The sequence below is a fragment of the Myotis daubentonii genome, chromosome 2 (genome assembly GCF_963259705.1).
Source record: "Myotis daubentonii chromosome 2, mMyoDau2.1, whole genome shotgun sequence".
Lineage (NCBI taxonomy): Eukaryota > Metazoa > Chordata > Mammalia > Chiroptera > Vespertilionidae > Myotis > Myotis daubentonii.
This window is the reverse complement of record NC_081841.1, coordinates 126,298,934-126,319,073: the sequence shown is the minus strand read 5'-3', so window position 1 is coordinate 126,319,073 and position 20,140 is coordinate 126,298,934. Positions and strand designations below refer to the sequence as shown.

The 20,140-nt window shown below is 40.8% G+C and overlaps 1 protein-coding gene across 1 annotated transcript in view; it reads left to right on the top strand.

Annotated features, from left to right (window-relative positions):
- LRRC63 (leucine rich repeat containing 63) overlaps positions 1-10,948 on the top strand; it is a 113,605-nt gene extending 102,657 nt beyond the window's left edge. Inside the window, exons 8-9 of the mRNA XM_059681197.1 lie at positions 423-662; positions 10,792-10,948. Of these exons, the coding sequence (XP_059537180.1) occupies positions 423-662; positions 10,792-10,948 (397 nt within the window). The remainder of the gene's footprint in view (positions 1-422; positions 663-10,791) is intronic.
- The last annotated feature ends 9,192 nt before the right edge of the window (positions 10,949-20,140 follow it).

Sequence of the window (20,140 nt, the reverse complement as noted above, 5' to 3'; positions counted from 1 at the left end):
GTGCCACTCATCCACACTGCACTGGATTTTACAAGCCTGAAGTTATGGGGGCTTCTCTTCCCAGCTCTGGTAACCCTGGGATTAGGGTCTGGTGTGGGCTAGTATCTCTTGCTCCTCACAGGAGGCCTCCACAGCCATGACACCCCTCCTGATTAAAAAAAAAAAAATGCCACACATTGGTGTTGGACCAGCCCTTTCCACCCTCCAACCCTCATACCAGTCTCAATGTGCTTTCTTCTTTACTTCTCTAATTGTAGGACTTCCATTCAGCCAGATTTCAGGTAGTTTTAAATGATGGTTGTTCTGTATTTTAGTTGTAATTTTGATGTGGTTGTGGAAGGCAGTGAGTGCGGCATTTACCTATACTGCCATTTTGGTTGTCTCATAAATTCCTTTTAATGTATGGTTTTCTTTATTTGCAGGTCACTTAAAAAATTGATTGTTGATGGGAATGACCTGACATCTTTTCCATCTGGAATTTTGAGGCTTCATCTGAAAAAAATCCGTTTTGAAAATACCTTCACGATTCCTTGTCTTTGGAAAGAGAATTCTTTGAATAGTCCACAGCGTCTTACTCAGCTTACTGCTTTGTTCTTTTTAAAAAATAATCTACATAAATATTATGATGAGATCCCAGATGAAATTCAAATGTTACTAAACTGGTAAGCAAATTCTAAAACCCTTTTAACCAAAATGCACTTTTAAGCATTTAAAATTTTCTTTATTATAGGCTCACATAATAGGTTTCCTATGAACACACACACACACACACACACACACACACACACACACACCTCACATCACACACCACACATGAAAATATATGCACAATTCTTTAAATTGCTCCTTCTGGCTCTTCAGGCATAATAATGTAGTCTGAATTCAGCCCATCTTCTATCAGTAAAGTTATTACTTAAATCTAATGTGAGATATAGATTGCTAAGGTATAACTGGCAACATCTATACAGTTGTAGTATAACTCTTTTCTATGAATTACTAAGGACATAATGTGCATTCTTCAAAACAAAAAAGGAGACTCTTTAGTCCCATGTACACTATGCAGGGAAATGCTTTACTGTATTCTAACTTCTTAGAGACCAAGAATAGAGCAGACATATATAGAGCAACTTCTTTTACTCCAGGATCAATGGCCAGTGTGAGAATCATTGCCTAATCTCAGGACTAAGCCTCACACTTTCAGTCTACTCAGGCTTATCTCTTATTTCCTTCAGGTGGTTTAAAACTATTTTTATCACAGTATTGATCATCAGTGCTTATATTATTGATTTAACAAATATTTTTTGTATGCCTAAGGGAAATGGTTTCTTAGGAGTATATAAATTAGCAATATTGACTCAATAAAAGGCAGAAACATGAACAGATTAGTAACTGTTGAATACATTTAAAAAGGTGATTAAAAATGTACCAGTAAAAACTAACAAGACTCCAAAGTGTTCAATTTTATTTTATTTTATTTTTTAATCTTCACCCACGGATATATTTATTGAGTTAGGAGAGAGAGAGAGAGAGAGAGAGAGAGAGAGAGAGAGAGAGAGAGAGAGAGAGAGAAAAACATTAATTGGTTGCCTCCCATATGTGCCCCAAACAGGGATTAAACTAAGTATGTGCTCCCAATAGGAATTGAACCTGCAACCGTTTTTGGTGTATGTGACGATGCTCCAACCAACTGAGCCACTCAGCCAGCTGGAGCCAAAGTTTCCAATGTTATGCATTGAGATGTCAGTGCTTATGAGATTTGAATGCACCTAAGAAAGTAAGAAAAATCTCCGAGGACAAAATGAATAAATAAATAAAACCTAACTAGTGAGTGGTAAATAGATATGAGACCAAGAGATTTGAATTCGCCACAGATTTTTGTGAGAGAATGTCCTCAATTTAGACTTTGAATATTCAAAAAAATTAAGCTCAAATGAGTATTATTTTACAATTTAAAGAAATTTCCAAATATATGAGAAAATAAGCCACCAAGAGTAAAAGTCAGCAAAAACATTCAACAGATATACTGTAAATCACTTAAGATGTAACATATTAGAATTGTTTACAGGATATGAAATAGCTAAGTGTTTAAAAAATAAAACATAATTTCAAAAATGTTTAAGGAATAAAAGACCATTAAATATGACAAGACAAATATGAAAAAGAAATTTTAAATGAAATAAAATTCTGTAAATTAAAAAGTATAATAGTTGATATTAACTTTATGAGAAACATAAATATGTATAATAAAATAGTAATAAATATGTATCTATCTATAATCATTTTAAATGAAATTAGATTAAATGCTCCAGTCAAAAAACATAGGATAGCTGAATAGATGAGACAATAAGACGTATATATTTGCTGTCTATAAGAAACGCATTTCAGGTCAAAAAGCACACACAGTCTGAAGAAAGTAAAGGAATGAAAAAAATACGCCATGAAAATGAAAAAACAACAACAAAAAACCTGGGGTAGTAATACATATATATCAGACAAAATGACTTTAAAACAAAGGCTTGGAGAATGGAAAATGGTGGTCGAATAGGCAGCAGTGTCGTGCACCTCCTCCTAAGGCCAGGCCAGAAAAGCAACTAAATCAGATAACAACCACCCTGAATTAACAAATTAGATATAGCTGAGGAGACAATCCTATCTAATAAAGAGGGAATATGCAAATTAACCATCACATCATCACAAAATGACGGCGCCCACAGCAGAGGCGGGGGTTTCTGTAACACAAGATGGCTGCACCCAAGTTCCTGGCCCCCTGGACAGCCCTGCTGGGGTGACCCAAAGCTACTCACACCCACTTTTACCCTGGTCTTGGAGGGGCAACCCAGAGCAACCTGCCCTCTCCACACCAGCCCCCAGGACAGTCCTGCAAGAGCCATCTGGAGCAACCCAATGTGCACCTCACTCAGGGCAACAGGAGAGCACAGACTGAGCAACCTAGGGCAACCCGCCCCAGCTCCACACTGAGTAGAAGTGAGTTGGAGCAACCAGTGTTCCTCTCACTTCAGGCTACAGAAAGTGAGGACTGTGAAACCTAGAGCAACCCACACCCAATTCACCCTGAGCCCAGAGTCTTGCTGCCAAGGCAACCTGGAGTAACCCAGCACGAGCCCCACTTAGGCCACAGGGAGCTTTGACTGTGCAACCCAGAAAAACCCACAACCGCTTCTCCCTAGCCCCTGAGACAGTCCTGCAGGGGCTACCCAGAGCAAACCAGCACACATCGTCTCACTGAGGCCACAGGAGAGCACTGCCAGGGTGATATAGAGCAAGTCAGTGTGCCCAGCCAGGGGCCACAGGACCGTGCTGCAAGTGCACTGACAGAAAAGAAGAAATAGAAAGGGAAGAAAGAACACAGGCATAAAGAATAAAAATGGCTACAAATAAGTACCTATCAATAATATCATAAAATGTAAATGGACTAAATGCTCCAACCAAAAGACATAGAGTGGCTGAATGGATAAGAAAACATGAACCATATATCTGCTGTCTACAAGATACCCACCTCAGAACAAGGGATTCACACAGACTGAAAATGAAGGGATGGAAAAATATTTTCCAGGCAAATAAAAATGAAAAAAAAGCTGGGGTAGCAATATTTATATCTGACAAAATAGACCTCAAAGTGAAGGCCATAACAAGAGATAAGGAAGGCCACTTCATAATACTAAAGGGATCAATACAACAAGAGGATATAACTCTGGTAAATATATATGCACCTAATGCAGGAGCACCCAAATACATAAAAACTTTGGGAAGATAACAAGGGAGCCATAGACAGCAATACAATAATAGTAGGAGATCTTAGTACCCCATTGACATCACTGGATAAATCCTCTAGACAAAAAATCAGCAAAGAAACAGCAATTCTAAATGACTCACTAGATCAGATGGGACTTAATCTACATCTTCAGAACATTTCACCCAAAAGCTACAGAATAGACATTCTCCTCAAGTGCACATGGGACATTTTCAAAAATAGACCACATATTGGGTCACAGGCAAAGTCTCTTCAAATTCAAGAGGATTGAAATCATATCAAGCATCTTTTCAGATCACAATGGCAAACTATTAGAAGTCAACTACAATAAAAACAATAAAAAAAATTCAAACATTTTGATGCTAAATAGCACGTTATTAAATAACGATTGGGTTACCAAAGAGATTGAAGAAGAAATAAAAAAACATTCTGGAAACAAATCACAATGAAAACACAACAATCCAAAATCTATGTTCTGAGAGGGAAGTTCACAGCATTGCAAGCCTACCTCAAAGAATAAGAAAAACTGATAATAAATTATCTAACTCTACAACTTAAAAAATTAAAAAGAGAGCAACATGAAAAGCCGAGAGTGAGCAGAAGGAAGAAAATAATAAAGATCAGAGTGGAAATAAATGACATAGAGACAAGAAAGAAAGAAAGAAAGAAAGAAAGAAAGAAAGAAAGAAAGAAAGAAAGAAAGAAAGAAAGAAAGAAAGAAAGAAAGAAAGAAAGAAAGGAAGGAAGGAAGGAAGGAAGGAAGGAAGGAAGGAAGGAAGGAAGGAAGGAAGGAAGAAAGAAAGAAAGAAAGAAAGAAAGAAAGAAAGAAAGAAAGAAAGAAAGAAAGAAAGAAAGAAAGAAAGAAAGCCAAGAGCTGATTCTTTGAAAGAATAAACAAGATTGGTGAACCTCTAGCCAGGCTCACCAAGAAGCAAAGAGAGAGGACCCAAATAAACAAAATCAGAAATGAAAGAGGTGAAATAACAACAGACCCCACAGAAATACAAAGGATTGTAAAAAAAATACTATGAACTACTCTATTCCAACAAACTGGTCAACTTAGAGGAAATGGACATATTCCTAGAAAAATACAGCCTTCCAAAACTCAATCGGGAAGAATTAAAAAAAAATCTGAATAGCCTGATAACTATGGAGGACATTGAAGCAGTGATCAAAAAACTTCCAGCAAACAAAAGCCCCAGGCCAGATGGCTTCACAGGGTAGTTTTACCAAACATTCAAAGAACTAAAACCTATTAGACTATTCCAAAAAATTCAAGAGGAAGTCAAAATTCCAAGTTCTTTCTATGAAGGCAGCATTACCCTAATTCCCAAACCAGATAAAAACACTAAAAAGAAAGAGAATTACAGGCCAATATCCCTCATGAACATAGATGCCAAAATCCTCAACAAAATTCTAGCAAACCAGATCCAGCATTACATTAGAAAGATCATACACCATGACCAAGTGGGACTTATTCCGGGGATGCAAGGCTGGTATAATATCTGCAAATCAATAAACGTGATACCTCACATAAAGAAATTGAGAGACAAAAATCATATAATCATATCAATTGATGCAGAAAAAGCATTTGACAAAATCCAACACCCTTTCTTAATAAAAACTCTCAGCAAAGTGGGAATAGAGGGATCATACCTCAACATAATAAAAGCCTTATATGACAAACCTATAACCAACGTCATACTCAATGGGCAAAAACTAAAACCATTTTTCCTAAAAAAAGGAACAAGAAAGGGATGCCCACTTTCACCACTCCTGTTCAACATAGTGCTAGTCATAGTGATCAGACAAGAAGAAGAAATAAAAGGCATCCAAATTGGAAAAGAAGAAGTAAAACTGTCCTTATTCGCAGATGACATGATATTGTACATAGAAAACCCTAAAGACTCAATCAAGAAGCTATTTGATGCCCATCTGTAGATGAATGGGTTAGAAAACTGTGGTACATCTACACGATGGAATACTATGTTGCTATAAAAAAGAAGGAACTCTTACCATTTGCAACAGCATGGATGGAACTGGAGAGCATTATGCTAAGTGAAATAAGCCAGTCAATGAAGGAAAAATACCACATGATGTCACTCATTTCTGGATAATAAAGACCATTATAAACTTATGAACAAAAATAGATACAGAGGCAGAGCTGCCTCGAACAGACTGTCAAACTACAGCAGGAAGGCCGGGGAGGGTGGGAGGGCAGGAGGGGGGTGGGTAAGAGATCAACCAAAGGACTTGTATGCATGCATATAAGCATAACCAATGGGCATAAGACACTGGGGGGTAGGGGAGGCCAGGGGATTGTCATGGGCGGGGGGAAAAAAAAGGAGACATATGTAATACTTTTTGTAATACTTTAAGCAATAAAAAAAAAGAAGCTACTTGACTTAATAAATTATTTTGGCAATGTAGCAGGATACAAAATTAACACCCAGAAATTTATGGCTTTTTTATACACCAACTAGTGGGCCGGTGCACAAATTCGTGCACATTGAAAGGAAATTAATTGAAGAAATATTTTAATATTGCTATTCGTCCTTTCTCTATAGTAGAAGTGTCAACCAAATTCAGGATCAACAATGGCAGATCAAAACACACAGGCGGAATTGGCGCCACCAAGAGCTTTATATGTATCATGCATGCATGAGTCAACTTAGCCTTTTATATGTATAGAATAAACTGCTTAATTAGACCTGCTTTCTGATTTAGCTAAACTTTTTCCAGCCCAATGAAGCACCCCAACTTCTCTTTCAGGTAATTGTCAGCAACACAGCAGTAAATATCAACATGAAGCACATTATTATTGTAGATAATGCAGGGAGAACAAAGGGTAAAATATTTAACTGCAGCAGTGTTTGACTATATTCTGTGCAGTGAGAAAACCTGAAATCATTTTCAAGGTCCACCATTTCTTACTTCTTTTCAGTCAGGCCAAGTTTTTAAGCTTTCTAAGTCTCCATTTTCCGACTAATGAAAAGAAAATAGGATTCTACTAAGTCTCCTATCTCCAGGACTTCTGTGAGGATCAAATGAGATGAGGCATGGGAAAATGCTTCACAGACATTTGGTTAAAGTGTAAAATGTTTCCACCTGTGTTCCTGGAACTCCAAGGAGCCTAGTCGCTAGGCATTGCTATGTGCCATCATTACCCAGCACCCACAGCAACCATTTCAGAGCGGGGCTGGGCTATGGGCTGCATTTTGCGTCATGGGGTCTCAGCAGTGTTGGCTGCAAGTTGGTGGGCTGCCATCTCAGGGTGGTGGTGGGGCCTGTATCCCTCTTGGGGGAAGCCTAGTGTTGCTTTCTGGGCACCAGGTCTATGGTGCTGTTTCTTTATGCTTGTCATGGCAGCTCCTGCATTGAGCATCTGCACCCTGGTGGTCAGTGCACATCATAGCGACTGGACAGAAGGTGGGAAGAACACTTAGCATATTAGCCTTTTATATAGATAGACTAGAGGCCCAGTACACAAAAATTTGTGCACTCAGGGGGGAGAGGGCATCCCTCAGCCTGGCCTGTGCCCTCTCACAGTCTGGGACCCCTCGGGAGATAACGCCCTGCTGGCTTAGGCCTGCTCCTGGGTGGCAGAGGGCAGGCCCAATCCCTAGATGCAGCCCCTGGTCGGGCTCAGAGCAGGGCCGATTGAGGAGTTGGGGCGCCGCCCCCTGTCATGCACAGAGCAGGGTGGATTGGGAGGCTGCGATGCCACCCTCAGTCACACTCAGGGTAGGGCCGATTGGGGGTTTGGGGCACCGCCCCCTGTCACACTCAAGGTAGGGTCGATGGGGAGGTTGTGGCGCCACCCTCTGTCACGCACAGAGCAGGGCCAATCAGGGGGTTGAGGCACTGCCCCTTGTCATGCACAGAGCAGGGCCGATCAGGGGGTTGGGGAGCCCCCCCCTTGTCACCCACAGAGCAGGGCCCATCAGGGGGTTGAGGAGCTCCCCCCTGTCACTCACAGAGTAGGGCCAATAGGGGAGTTGGGGCACCGCCCCCTGTCACACACATAGCAGGGTGGATCAGGGGGTTGGGGCGCCACCTTCTATCACCCACAGAGCAGGGCCGATCAGGGGGTTGGGGCACTGCCACTGTCACACTCAGGGCAGGGCCGATGGGGAGGTTATGGCTCTACCCCATCACACACAGAGCAGGGCCCGTGGGGGGGGGGGGGCACCACCCTCTATCACCCACAGAGCAGGGCTGATCAGGGGGTTGGGGCGCCGCCACTCTCACACTCAGGGCAGGGCCGATGGGGAGGTTATGGCTCTACCCCGTCACACACAGAGCAGGGCCCATGGGGTGGGGGGATTGGGGAGCCACACCCTGTCACACACAGAGCCGCAGGGTGATCAGGGGGTTGGGGAGCTCCCCCCTATCAGGCACAGAGCAGGGCCGATCAGGGGGTTGGGGCGCCTTCCCCTCTCAGGCACAGAGCAGGGCAGATAGGGAGGTTGTGGCCCCGGCCCCTGTCACACACAGAGCCACAGGGCGATCAGGGGGTTTGGGCGCTGCCCCCTGTCATGCTGATCCCGGTGCTGGGAGGCCTCGTGGCTCCGCTGATCCCGGTGCTGGGAGGCATATTACCCTTTTACTATATAGGATAGAGGCCTGGTGCATGGGTGGGGGCTGGCTGGTTTGCCCTGAAGGGTGTCCAGGATCAGGGTGGGGGTCCCTACTGGGGTGCCTGGCCAGCCTGCATGAGGGGATGATGGCTGTTTGCAGCTGGTCACACACCCTTCAGGGTGGGGGTCCCCACTGGGGTGCCTGGCCAGTCTGGGTGAGGGGCTGAGGGCTGTTTTCAGGCTGGGACTGAAGCTCCCAACTACTCCTTTTTTTTTCTTTTTTATTCTGGGCCAGCTTTAGCTCTGAGGCTTGGCTCCAGCTCTGAGGCCTCTGCTGCTGAAATCAGATATCTGGTTTGTTTGGGTTCTATAATCGAAACTCTGTATCAACTCCAGCTCTGAGATCCCAGCTGGCTGAAAGCAGGTTTCTGGGGTCTTATTTAGCTTCTATATTTGTTACAATGTTTCTTAAACTGCAAGCTCAGAGGCCGGCAAGGCAGACGGAGAATGTTGGAGTCCTCCGTCACTGAAGCAAGCAAGCCTCATGTTCAGTTTAAGCTGCCTGGCTGCCGGCTGCCATCTTGGCTGGCAGTTAATTTGCATATCGCCCTGATTAGCCAATGGGAAGGGTAGCGGTCGTATGCTAATTACCATCTTTCTCTTTTATTAGATAGGATAATGAGCTCCTTTCAATACTACCTGAGGTTATGCAAGTAAGATGGCTCTTAGGGGCCTCTAGGTAGCTACAGGGTAGGAAATGGTTGCCAGAAGGTCAAGCTTTGATTAGAAGGTTGAAACACTTAACTTCACCCCCCTCCACCTCAGGAAAGGGAGGTGAGAGATGCTGAAGATTGAGTTCAATCATCAATGTCCAATTATTTAATCAGCACGCCTACTTAATGAAACTTTCATAAAATCCCCTAAGCAACAGGGTTTAGAGAGCTTACAATCTGGCAAACATATCTGGTGCCTGGAGAGTGGCACACTCCAACTCCATTGGTACGGAGACTCCTGCCCTCAAGACTCTTGCAGGCCTCACTTCCTTTAGCTATTCATTGGTATCCTTTATATTAAACTGTAAGTACAGCATTTTCCAGAATCTTGAGTTGTTATAACAAATTATCAAACCTGGTAAAGGGGCATCACTGGAACCCCTAATTTGTAGCCAAGTGGAGAAAAATGTGGGTAACCTGGGAGACCCATACTGGTCACTGTATATTAAGTGAGGGCAATACTGTAGGACTGAGCCCTTAAGCCTGTGGAGTCTGGCACTTACTCCCAGTAATTAGTGTCAAAATTTAATTGAATTGACTTTTAGGACACCCAGTTGACGTCTGCAATAAATTAAACATTGTTTGATGTCAGAAGAAACCTCTAACAGATATGTAGTCTTCATGCTTTAAATGTCATGCAAATATCAAAAAATATGTCATTCTTCAACATGTTTTTTATTCTCAACATTTTTAAGATTTGTCCATATTGATTTTATATAAATTTAGTTCATTAACTCCTGTATAGTTTTCCTGAGATTGAATATTTCTAAGCTATTCATTCTTTCTCCTGCTCGTGAACACTTGAATTGGTTCCAATTTTACTATTGCTAAGAAGTCAACAATAATGATTTTAAAACATAGCTCCTTATGTAAATTTGCAAGTGTCTCTAGGTTATAGAGTATGTGTACCTTCACTTATATAAAAATTGCCAAATTGCGCTACAACATGATCATACCAATTTATATGCTACCAAGAAATTGTCAGAGTCCCTGATGGTCTCATCCTGATCAAATATTGCACTCTCTGACTTTTGTATTTTGCCCATGTGATTATTGTGAAATGATATTTCTGTGCTATTTTGTTTTTATTCTCTGATCACTAATGAGATTGAGAAGCTTCACATGTTCTCTGGATATTCAGGTTTCTTCTTCTGTGAATAGTCTGTTCATGTGCCAATGTTAATGTGCTAATGGGTTAATGTCCCTTTAAAAAACTGACTTTTGAACATTTAAAATAATATATATGGACACTAGTTCTACACTAGTTTATGTTAATTCCTCTATTTTTAAAATAACATTTTCGAATTATAAAAATAATACATTTATTATAGAAAATTTTGAAAATACAGAAAAAATTTATAAAGAAATTTAGAATTACCTGTGATTACACTGTCCAAAGATAATTACTGTTTTTCATTTGGGATCTATCTTTAGAGTGTTTTCTTACTATGAATCTATACTTTTTTATTTTAAAAAACAGGTTGTTTTATACACACATATCTACTAACTTTTAATTGTTCACTTGCATTTGTCTTAGCTCCTCAATTATATAAGATCAATGATGATAAAATCATATTTTCTATTACATTGAGACATAGCATCAACAAAATGTCCTTTCTTTAGTAGAAATTTACTAAATATTGATTTAATACTTATTTAATTGCAGTGCATCCAGATGTGAATGGTGTGATGGTCCCAAGTTTGATGAAGGTTATCGTGTCATCCAATCCTGCAATGTTTTTGGAGCAACACAAATTCCTGTTATGTTTCATGTCTGTTCTTCTTCCTGCTACAGAGAAGTACTTGAAACCAGTTTTTTTTAAGATAGTATTCCTGGTGAAAGAGTAACTCCAAATTCTGAGTTGATGATCATACAATGATTTTTGAATCCCACTTTAAAAGCCATTAAAGTTTATGTAAATACCAATTCATTTCTTTGAGAGTACAGATTCTGTATGGAAGACATTGGCATCTTCTCACACTCATATGAATTTTCTTTGTAATTCTACCTCCTTATGAAAGTTTGTGATTGTTAGGGAGTTCTTGCAGAATAATTAGTTAAGAAGGATTAATGAAGGTTTTGGATTTCAATGAAGATCTATAAAATTTATTTCAGACAATTTTTACTATAAAAAGAAAAGTGTTATATTCCTCTGCAAAAAGAATTTATCTTAAAACTGGCCTTTTCACACATCCATTGATAACATTTCAAACTCATCAGAGGGGTTTTGCCTCATATAGCTTCAACGTGATGTATCCAAGCTTTCAACATTTGTGCATTTCTATGGAGATTTATCCAGTGCCAATCATCTGAATTGTGGATTGCTTCTGGGAATAAAAATTTACTTCCAACCCTGGCTGGTGTAGCTCAGTGGTTAGAATGTTGGCTCCCACACTAAAGGGTCACAGGTCCAATTCCCTGTCAAGAACACATACCTGGGTTGCAGATTCCATCCAGGGCACACGCAGGAGGCAACCAATTGACTTGTCTCTCTCACATCGATGATTTTTTTTTCTCTCTTCCCCTCTCTCCCTTCCATTCTCTCTAAAAATAATTGGAAAAAATATCTTTGGGTGAGGATTAACAATAACAAAAAATTAATTCCACACAGACATGCTCCCAGGACTGAAAGGAATTAAAACTAAAATACAAAAACCCACCCTGAATAATAAAATGAAGACTAGCTGGAGAGAACCCTGATAACCAAAATCGGAAAGTGGAGACTGCACAGAGACTGGTAGGAAGGGTGGAGGCACAAAAGGGCTGACCAGGCTCCCACAGACAGCAACTAAAGTTCTAAAGAGATATCTCAGCTGTTGTGGGTCCCACTGAGAACTCTGGGATCTAATCCCCAAGCTGCCCCCACCTCTAGCAGAGAGCCCCAGAACTCAGAAATATGCCTACATAACATCTGGCTATGAAAAGCAACAGGGTTGCTGCCTGTTAGGGAGAGAAAGCTGGAAATGCAGGCACCTTCTTAAAGGGCCAACAGATAAAATTTAGAGTGCAGACACTCACCTTGGACTCCAGAAGAGGAAGGGCAGAGTGGAATGGAGTTGTGTGTGTGCAGAAGCCAGGGTGGGTGGCTATGGGTAAGAGCTTGGAAGGCAGAAACCCCAGTTTCCTCTACTGAGGCATTCCCTCATGCCACAGAAGTCATCTTTCTCAGGCAAACCTTTGCTATCCAGGCAGTTTTTTGCCTGGGGGAAATACAGTTGACCCACCCTATCAGAAAACCCTTTGTTATACCCTGTGGAATTTCTGAGGTTCATTAAGGGCCTGAGAATAACAATTAGCCTTCAGGCAGAAGCAATTACCCCCACCCTGTTGGAAAACCTCTTGCCACATCTGTGGACACTTGCCTGAGGCTACTCAAGACTGAATACAATCAGTCTTCAGGAAGAGGAGGGACTCTGGAGGCTTTGAGTTTTTGCCTGATCTAATTAGTCAGAAACAGCATTTAACACTATCCTGCACTAGAGATTGGGAGGCATAGCAGATATACCTCATACATAGTCACAAACCCAAACAGGCAGCCAAAATGGGGAGAAAAACAACCCCCAAATGGCAGAATAAGGCAATAAGAGCAAAGGAATTTGTTATCTACAAAGGAGCTCCCATAAGGCTATCAACTGATTTCTCATCAGAAACTCTACAAGCTAGAAGTACTCAAGGTAATGAATAGCAAGGATCTGAAACCAAGATTACTATATCCAGCAAGGCTATCATTCAAAAATAGATGGTCGAGAACCAAGATGGCGGCATAGGTTAACGCCGGAGTTTGCTGCTTTGAACAACTACTTCAAAAGTGAAACTAAAGACGGAAGGGACATCACCCAGAACCACAGGAACGCTGGCTGAGTGGAAGTCCTACAACTAGGAGGAAAGAGAAACGCATACGGACACTCAGAGGAGGCGCAGTGCTGAAGTCAAATTCTGAGGTGCGGAGTGCGCGGAGCGGGCTGGCGGCAGAGGGCGCGATTGTTGTTTTCAATCGGGAGGGAGTCGCAGACTCTGAGCTCCAGATACAGGCGAGTCTTTAGGGACCCAGGCTCAAACGGGAGAAGCGGACTGTCGGGCTTCGGTCAGAGCGAGTGCAGCTTTCTCTCCGAGCTTTGCAGCGGGTGCTGGGACTCAGAGAGGCAGAGCCCCTGGGGACAGGACTGAGAGCCGCCATAACTGCTCTCTCCGGCCCACCCTGTTGATCCTGTGCGACCCGCCCTACCCAAGCCCTGCACAGAGGCATTTGCTGGATAGCCTCAGGCAAAGGCTAGATTAGCACCTCCCTAGAGGACAGAAGTTCTCTCACTGCTGACACAGCTGATTCTCATAGCCACTTGGCCTGGAGGTCAAACCCTCCCTGGAATTAGCTACAACAATCAAGATTTATCTATAAGACTGTGAACAAAGACCACTAGGGGGTGCACCAAAGAAGCATAACAAAATGCGGAGACAAAGAAACAGGACAAAATTGTCAATGGAAGAAATAGAGTTCAGAACCACACTTTTAAGGTCTCTCAAGAACTGTTTAGAAGCTGCCGATAAACTTAATGAGATCTACACGAAAACTAATAAGACCCTCGATCTTATATTGGGAAACCAACTAGAAATTAAGCACACATGGACTGAAATAACGAATATTATACAGACGCCCGACAGCAGACCAGAGGAGCGCAAGAATCAAGTCAATGATTTGAAATGCGAGGAAGCAAAAAACATCCAACCGGAAAAGCAAAATGAAAAAAGAATCCAAAAATGCGAGGATAGTGTAAGGAGCCTCTGGGACAGCTTCAAGCGTACCAACATCAGAATTATAGGGGTGCCAGAAGATGAGAGAGAGCAAGATATTGAAAACCTATTTGAAGAAATAATGACAGAAAACTTCCCCCACCTGGTGAAAGAAATGGACTTACAGGTCCAAGAAGCGCGGAGAACCCCAAACAAAAGGAATCCAAAGAGGACCACACCAAGACACATCATAATTAAAATGCCAAGAGCAAAAGATAAAGAGAGAATCTTAAAAACAGCAAGAGAAAGAAACTCAGTTACCTACAAGGGAATACCCATACGACTGTCAGCTGATTTCTCAACAGAAACTTTGCAGGCCAGAAGGGAGTGGCAAGAAATATTCAAAGTGATGAATACCAAGAACCTACAACCAAGATTACTTTATCCAGCAAAGCTATCATTCAGAATTGAAGGTCAGATAAAGAGCTTCACAGATAAGGAAAAGCTAAAGGAGTTCATCACCACCAAACCAGGATTATATGAAATGCTGAAAGGTATCCTTTAAGAAGAGGAAGAGGAAGAAAAAGGTAAAGATACAAATTATGAACAACAAATATGCATCTATCAACAAGTGAATCTAAGAATCAAGTGAATAAATAATCTGATGAACAGAATGAACTGGTGATTATAATAGAATCAGGGACATAGAAAGGGAATGGACTGACTATTCTTGGGGGGGAAAGGGGTGTGGGAGATGAGGGAAGAGACTGGACAAAAATCGTGCACCTATGGATGAGGACAGTGAGTGGGGAGTGAGGGCGGAGGGTGGGGCGGGAACTGGGAGGAGGGGAGTTATGGGGGGAAAAAAAAGGAACAAATGTAATAATCTGAACAATAAAGATTTAATTAAAAAAAAATAGATGGTGAAATAAAGAGCTTCACAGACAAAAAAAGGCTAAAGGAGTTTATCACCACCAAGCTAGCATTGCAAGAAAAGCTAAGGGGACTGCTGAAATGAGAAGAAGAAATAGAGGGAGAACCTAGGGATTCAGAATTAAAATGGCAATAAATAAGTACCTATCAATAATAACCTCAAATGTAAGGTTAATGTAAATGTATTAAATGTTCAATCAAAAGACATGTGATGGATACAAAAACATGACCCACTTTTATGCTTTCTATAAGAGAACCTCCTCAGAACAAGACTCACACAGGATGAGAGTGAAGGGATGGGAAAAAAATTTCCATACAAATGGAAACCAAAAAAAGCTGGGGTAGTAATTATAGATGTTCCCTATATCCTCCCCTACCCCAGGGCCACCTCAACCCAGTCCCTGATCCTCCTGTCCCTTGGCCTTTAACATTGTGTCCATGGGCATATATATTCTTTGGCTAATATCTTCACCTTATTTTATCAAGAGCCCCCACTAATGTCTCCCCTCTGTTATTTGTCAGTCTGTTCCATGTATTCATGCTTCTGGTTCTATTTTGTTTATCAGCTTATTTTATTTTTTTCTTTAGATACCACATATAAGTGAAATAAAGTATTTGTCTTGCTATGACTGGTTTAGTTCACTCAGCATAATAATCTCCAGGTCCATCCAGGCTGTCATAAAGGGTAGAGACCCTTCTTTTTATAGCTGTATAGTATTCCATTGTGTAAAACTACCACAGCTTTATCATCCACTGATCTACTGATGGGCATTTGGGCTGTTTCCAGATCTTAGTTATTGTAAATAATGCTACAATAGGGGTGTCTATATTATTTTTGGTTGGTGTTCCAGGATTTTTAGGATATAGCCCCAGAAACAGGATTGCTAGGACAAACAGTAGTTCCATTTTTAATTTTGGGGGGAAATTCCATACTGTTTTTGACATTAGCTGCACCAATCTGTATTCCACCAACAGTGCTCTATGGTTCCCTTTTATCCCCATCTTTGCCAGCACTTGTTTGTTGATTTATTGATGGTGGCCATTCTGGCAGGTATGAGGTGATATCTCATTGTAGTTTTAATTTATATCACTCTGGTGATTAATGATGTTGAGCTTTTTTTATATGTCTATTGGCCATTTGTATTTCTTTTCTGAAGAAGTGTCTATTCAGGCCCTTTGCTCATTTTTTAATTAGATTGTTTGTCTTCCTGGTGTTGAGTTGCATAAGTTCTTTATTTATTTTGGAAGTTAAACCCTTATTGGATGTATCACTGGAAAATATGTTCTCCTATGCAGTAGGTTTCCTTTGCATTTAGTTGATGATGTCTTTTGCTTTTTATATTTATGTAGTATAACTGGTTTATTTTTTCTTTTGTTTCCCTTGTTGTAGGAGATACATAGGCAAAAATATTGCTCCAAGTAATGTCTACAATTTTACTGCCTATGATTTCTTCTAGGATTTTTATGATTCTAAGTCTAACATTTAAGTCTTTAATGCAGTTTATTCATGTGTATGTTTTAAGTAGGTGTTCTAGTTTCTTTTCTTTTTTTCTTTTTTGCATGTATCAATCCAATTTTCTGGCACCATTTATAGTATAGACTGTCTTTAGCCCATTAGCTCATTGTATGTTTTTGCCTCCTTGTCAAATATTAACTGACCATGAAGGCATGGGTCAATTTCTGGGCTCTATGTTCTGTTCTATTGATCTATAAGCCTGTTGTTATGCCAGGAGCAGGCTGTTTGTCATTATAATCTATATATATGTATATATATATATATATAGGTAATATGCAAATTAGCCAGGATGCCATAACAGTCATGACCGGCTCAGGAGGAGGCTGCATGTGCAGATGGACGGGAGGGGACTGCATACTGCCCCCAGCCCCAGCGGCCATGGCGCAGCAGCTGCTAGGGCTGGGGGCCGGCCCGAAGTGGAGACACCACACACAGGGGGGGCCTCCCCTGCTGGGAGACAGTGTGCCAGCAGTCCCACCTCTGCGCATGAGCTGCAGAGGAAACACCTTTTCTTACCGCTCATTGGCCAATCTCCTTCTATGCCACTCGCAATGTTCTTGGCAACTTGGGTAATAAGAATCCAAGAAGGTGATCTAGGGTTTTTCCACCTCACTCCTGGAGGAAAAAACAAAGGTCCGCTGCTGGAGGGGCTAAGAAATGTCATATACTGCCTTAGAGCTCAGTGGATAGAGCCTCGGCCTGCAGACTGCAGGGTCTGGGTTTGATTCTGATCAAGGCCATGTACCTAGGTTGCAGGCTCCTTCCTGGCTGGGGCCCAGGTCAATGCTCATGCAGGAGGCAACCAATCAAAGTGTCCTTCTCACATTGATGTTTCTCTCTGTTTTTCCCTCTCTCTTCCACACTCTTTAACAATCAATAGAAAAATATCCTTAGTTGAAGATAAAAAAAAAAAAGAAGAAGAAAGAAATGTCATATCCTATGAAAGAGACATCTTGAAAATGCCTAAAGAAAGTTGTCATTTTTTCATGGTGAAGGGACTGAAGTCCATGTTGACGAAAACACCTTGGTGGCTGTGGTGGCCGACAGTAGCAGCAGCAGCAGCGAGGTGATGGGGGTGGCGCCTTCCCCTGATCAGCCAGTTGCCTCCCACAGAGGTAGGCCAGACTGTGGTTTAAGGAGCCCAGACTGTGGCCTAAGCTGTCAGTAGGACATCCCCAGAGGGCTCCCGGAATTTGAGAGGGGGTTGGCTGGGCTGAAGGACCCCCCTTCAGTGCACGAATTTCATGCACCAGGCCTCTAGTGACCTTAAAATTTAGCTTGATATTGGATAATGTAATACCTCCAACTTTGTTCCTTTCTCAGGGTTGCTGAAACCATTTGGGTCATTTTTGGTTCCATATAAATTTTTGGAATATTTGTTCCAGATCTGTGAAATATGCCATTGGTATTTTAATAAAATAGCACTGAATCTATAGATTTCTTTGTTTGTATGGACATTATAATAATGTTAATTCTCCAAATCTATGAACATAATATATTTCCACTTGTTTGTAGCTTCCTCTATTTCTTTCTTCGATGTCATATAGTTTCCAAGTACAAGTCATTTACCTCTTTGGTTAAATTTATTCTTAGGTACCTTATTTTTGTTGCAATAGTAAATGTCATTGTTTTCTTAGTTTTTCTTCCTGAAAATTGATTATTGGTGTATAAAAATGCCACCATTTTCTGGATATTAGTTTTATATCCAGTTACTTTGTCAAATTTATTTATTAGACCTAGTAAGTTTTGGTGCAGTATTTAGGGTTTTCTATGTACAATATCATGTAATCTATATATAATGACAGTTGTATCTCCTCCTTTTAAATTTGGGTGCCTTTTTTTCTTCTTGTCTGATTGCTGTGGATAGGACTTCCAATACTATGTTGAATAAGAGTGGTGAAAGTGACATCTCTGTCTTGTTTCTGGTCTTAAGGTATATGCTTTTAGTTTTTGCCCATTGAGTATAATGTGGGATGTAGGTTTTTCATATATGACCTTTATTATGTTAAGCTTTAACCCCACTATTCCCACTTTGCTGAGAGTTTTTAAAATAAATGGATGCTAGATTATATTGAATGCCTTTTCTCTATCTATTGATATGAAGATGTGATTTTTATCTTTCATTTTGTTTATGTGATGCATCACATTTATTAATTTGTGAATATTGTACCAACCTTGCATTCCTGAAATAAATCCCACTTAGTCATGTTGTATGCTCTTTTTAATGTACTGCTGTATCTGTTTTGCTAATATTTTCTTGAGGATTTTAGTATCTATGTTCATCAGGGATATTGGATTATAATTTTCTTTCTTTGTAGTGTCTTTACCTGGTTTTGGAATTAGGATAATTATGGCCTTATAAAAAAAGAGCTTGGGGAGTGTTCTCTTCTATTGAAATTTTTGGAATAGTTTGAAAAAAACAGGACTTTGTTCTTTGAATGTTTGGTAAAACTGCCCTGTGAAGCCATCCAGTCCAGGAGTTTTATTTGCTGGGAGTTCTTTGATTACTGCTTCAATTTTATTAGTTGTTATCAGTCTATTCAGGCTTTCTGAATCTTCCTGATTCAGTTTTGGAAGAGTGAATGTTTCTAGGAATCTCTCCATTTCTCCCATATAGTTCAATTTGTTGGCATATAGTTGTTCATAGTATTTTCTTACAATCTTTTGTATTTCTGTAATGTCAGTTGTTACTTTGCCTCTTTTTTCTTACTAGAGGACCGGTGGGGTGTCCCTTAGCCCAGCCTGCATCCTCTCCAATCTGGCACCCCTCGGGTGATGTCCGATTGCAGTTGGACATCCCTCTCACAACCCAGGATCTCTGGCTCCTAACTGCTCCTCTGCCAGCCTGATCGCCCCCCAACTCCCTCCCCTGCAGGCCTGATTGCCCACAACTGCCCTCCCCTGCCGTGATCTGCCTCCTCTGCCAGGACCCACCTACACTGCGCTGCGCAGAACCGTGGGATCCCCAGGCCTCACCTCCGCTGTGTGTGTGGCCATCTTGTGACGACGACCTAGGCTTTTATTAGTACAGATTTTATTTATTTGGATCCTCTCTTTGTTTCATGATGAGTCTGGCTAATGGTTCATCCATCTTGTTTATGTTTTTCAAAGAATTAGCTCTTGGTTTCATGTATCTTTTGTATTTTTTTAGTCTCTATGTCATTTAATTTTGACTTTGATCTTTATTTTTTCCTTCCTTCTACTTACTCTGGGATATTCTTGTTGGTCTCTTTCAAATCTTTGTAGTGTTAGATTGTTTTTGTACATTTTTTTTGTTTCCTGAGGTCAGCCTATAATGTTGTCACTTTTCCTCTCAGGACTGCTTTTGCTGTTGACCATAGAATTGGGGTTGCTATCTGTCCATTTTCATTTGTTTCCAAGATTTTTATTTCTTCTTAGATCTCATGGGTAATCCATTCATTGTTTACAAACATAATATTTAACCTCCATGCGTTTGAAAGTTTTTGAGTGTTTCTTTTTTTTTTTTTTTACAGTACATATGCAAGTTTATTTTTTATAAACCTAATGATAAATGCACACAAAAATCCCCAAGCCAGGACACATGGCTTCAAAAAAGAGGTATGAAATACTACCAAACAAAAACAACAGACAGAAACAAAGGAAAAGAACCGATGGAGGCACAGAGTTACCAGAAGACAAAAGATAAAATGACTATAGGAAATCCTCATACATCAATAATTACCCTAAATGACAATTGTCTGAACTCACCAACTAAGAAGCCCAGAGTAGCAGAGCGGATCAAAAAACAAAACCCAACCATACGCAGCCTACCAGAGACACATCTAAGCTGCAAAGACAAAGAATTCAAAGTCAAAG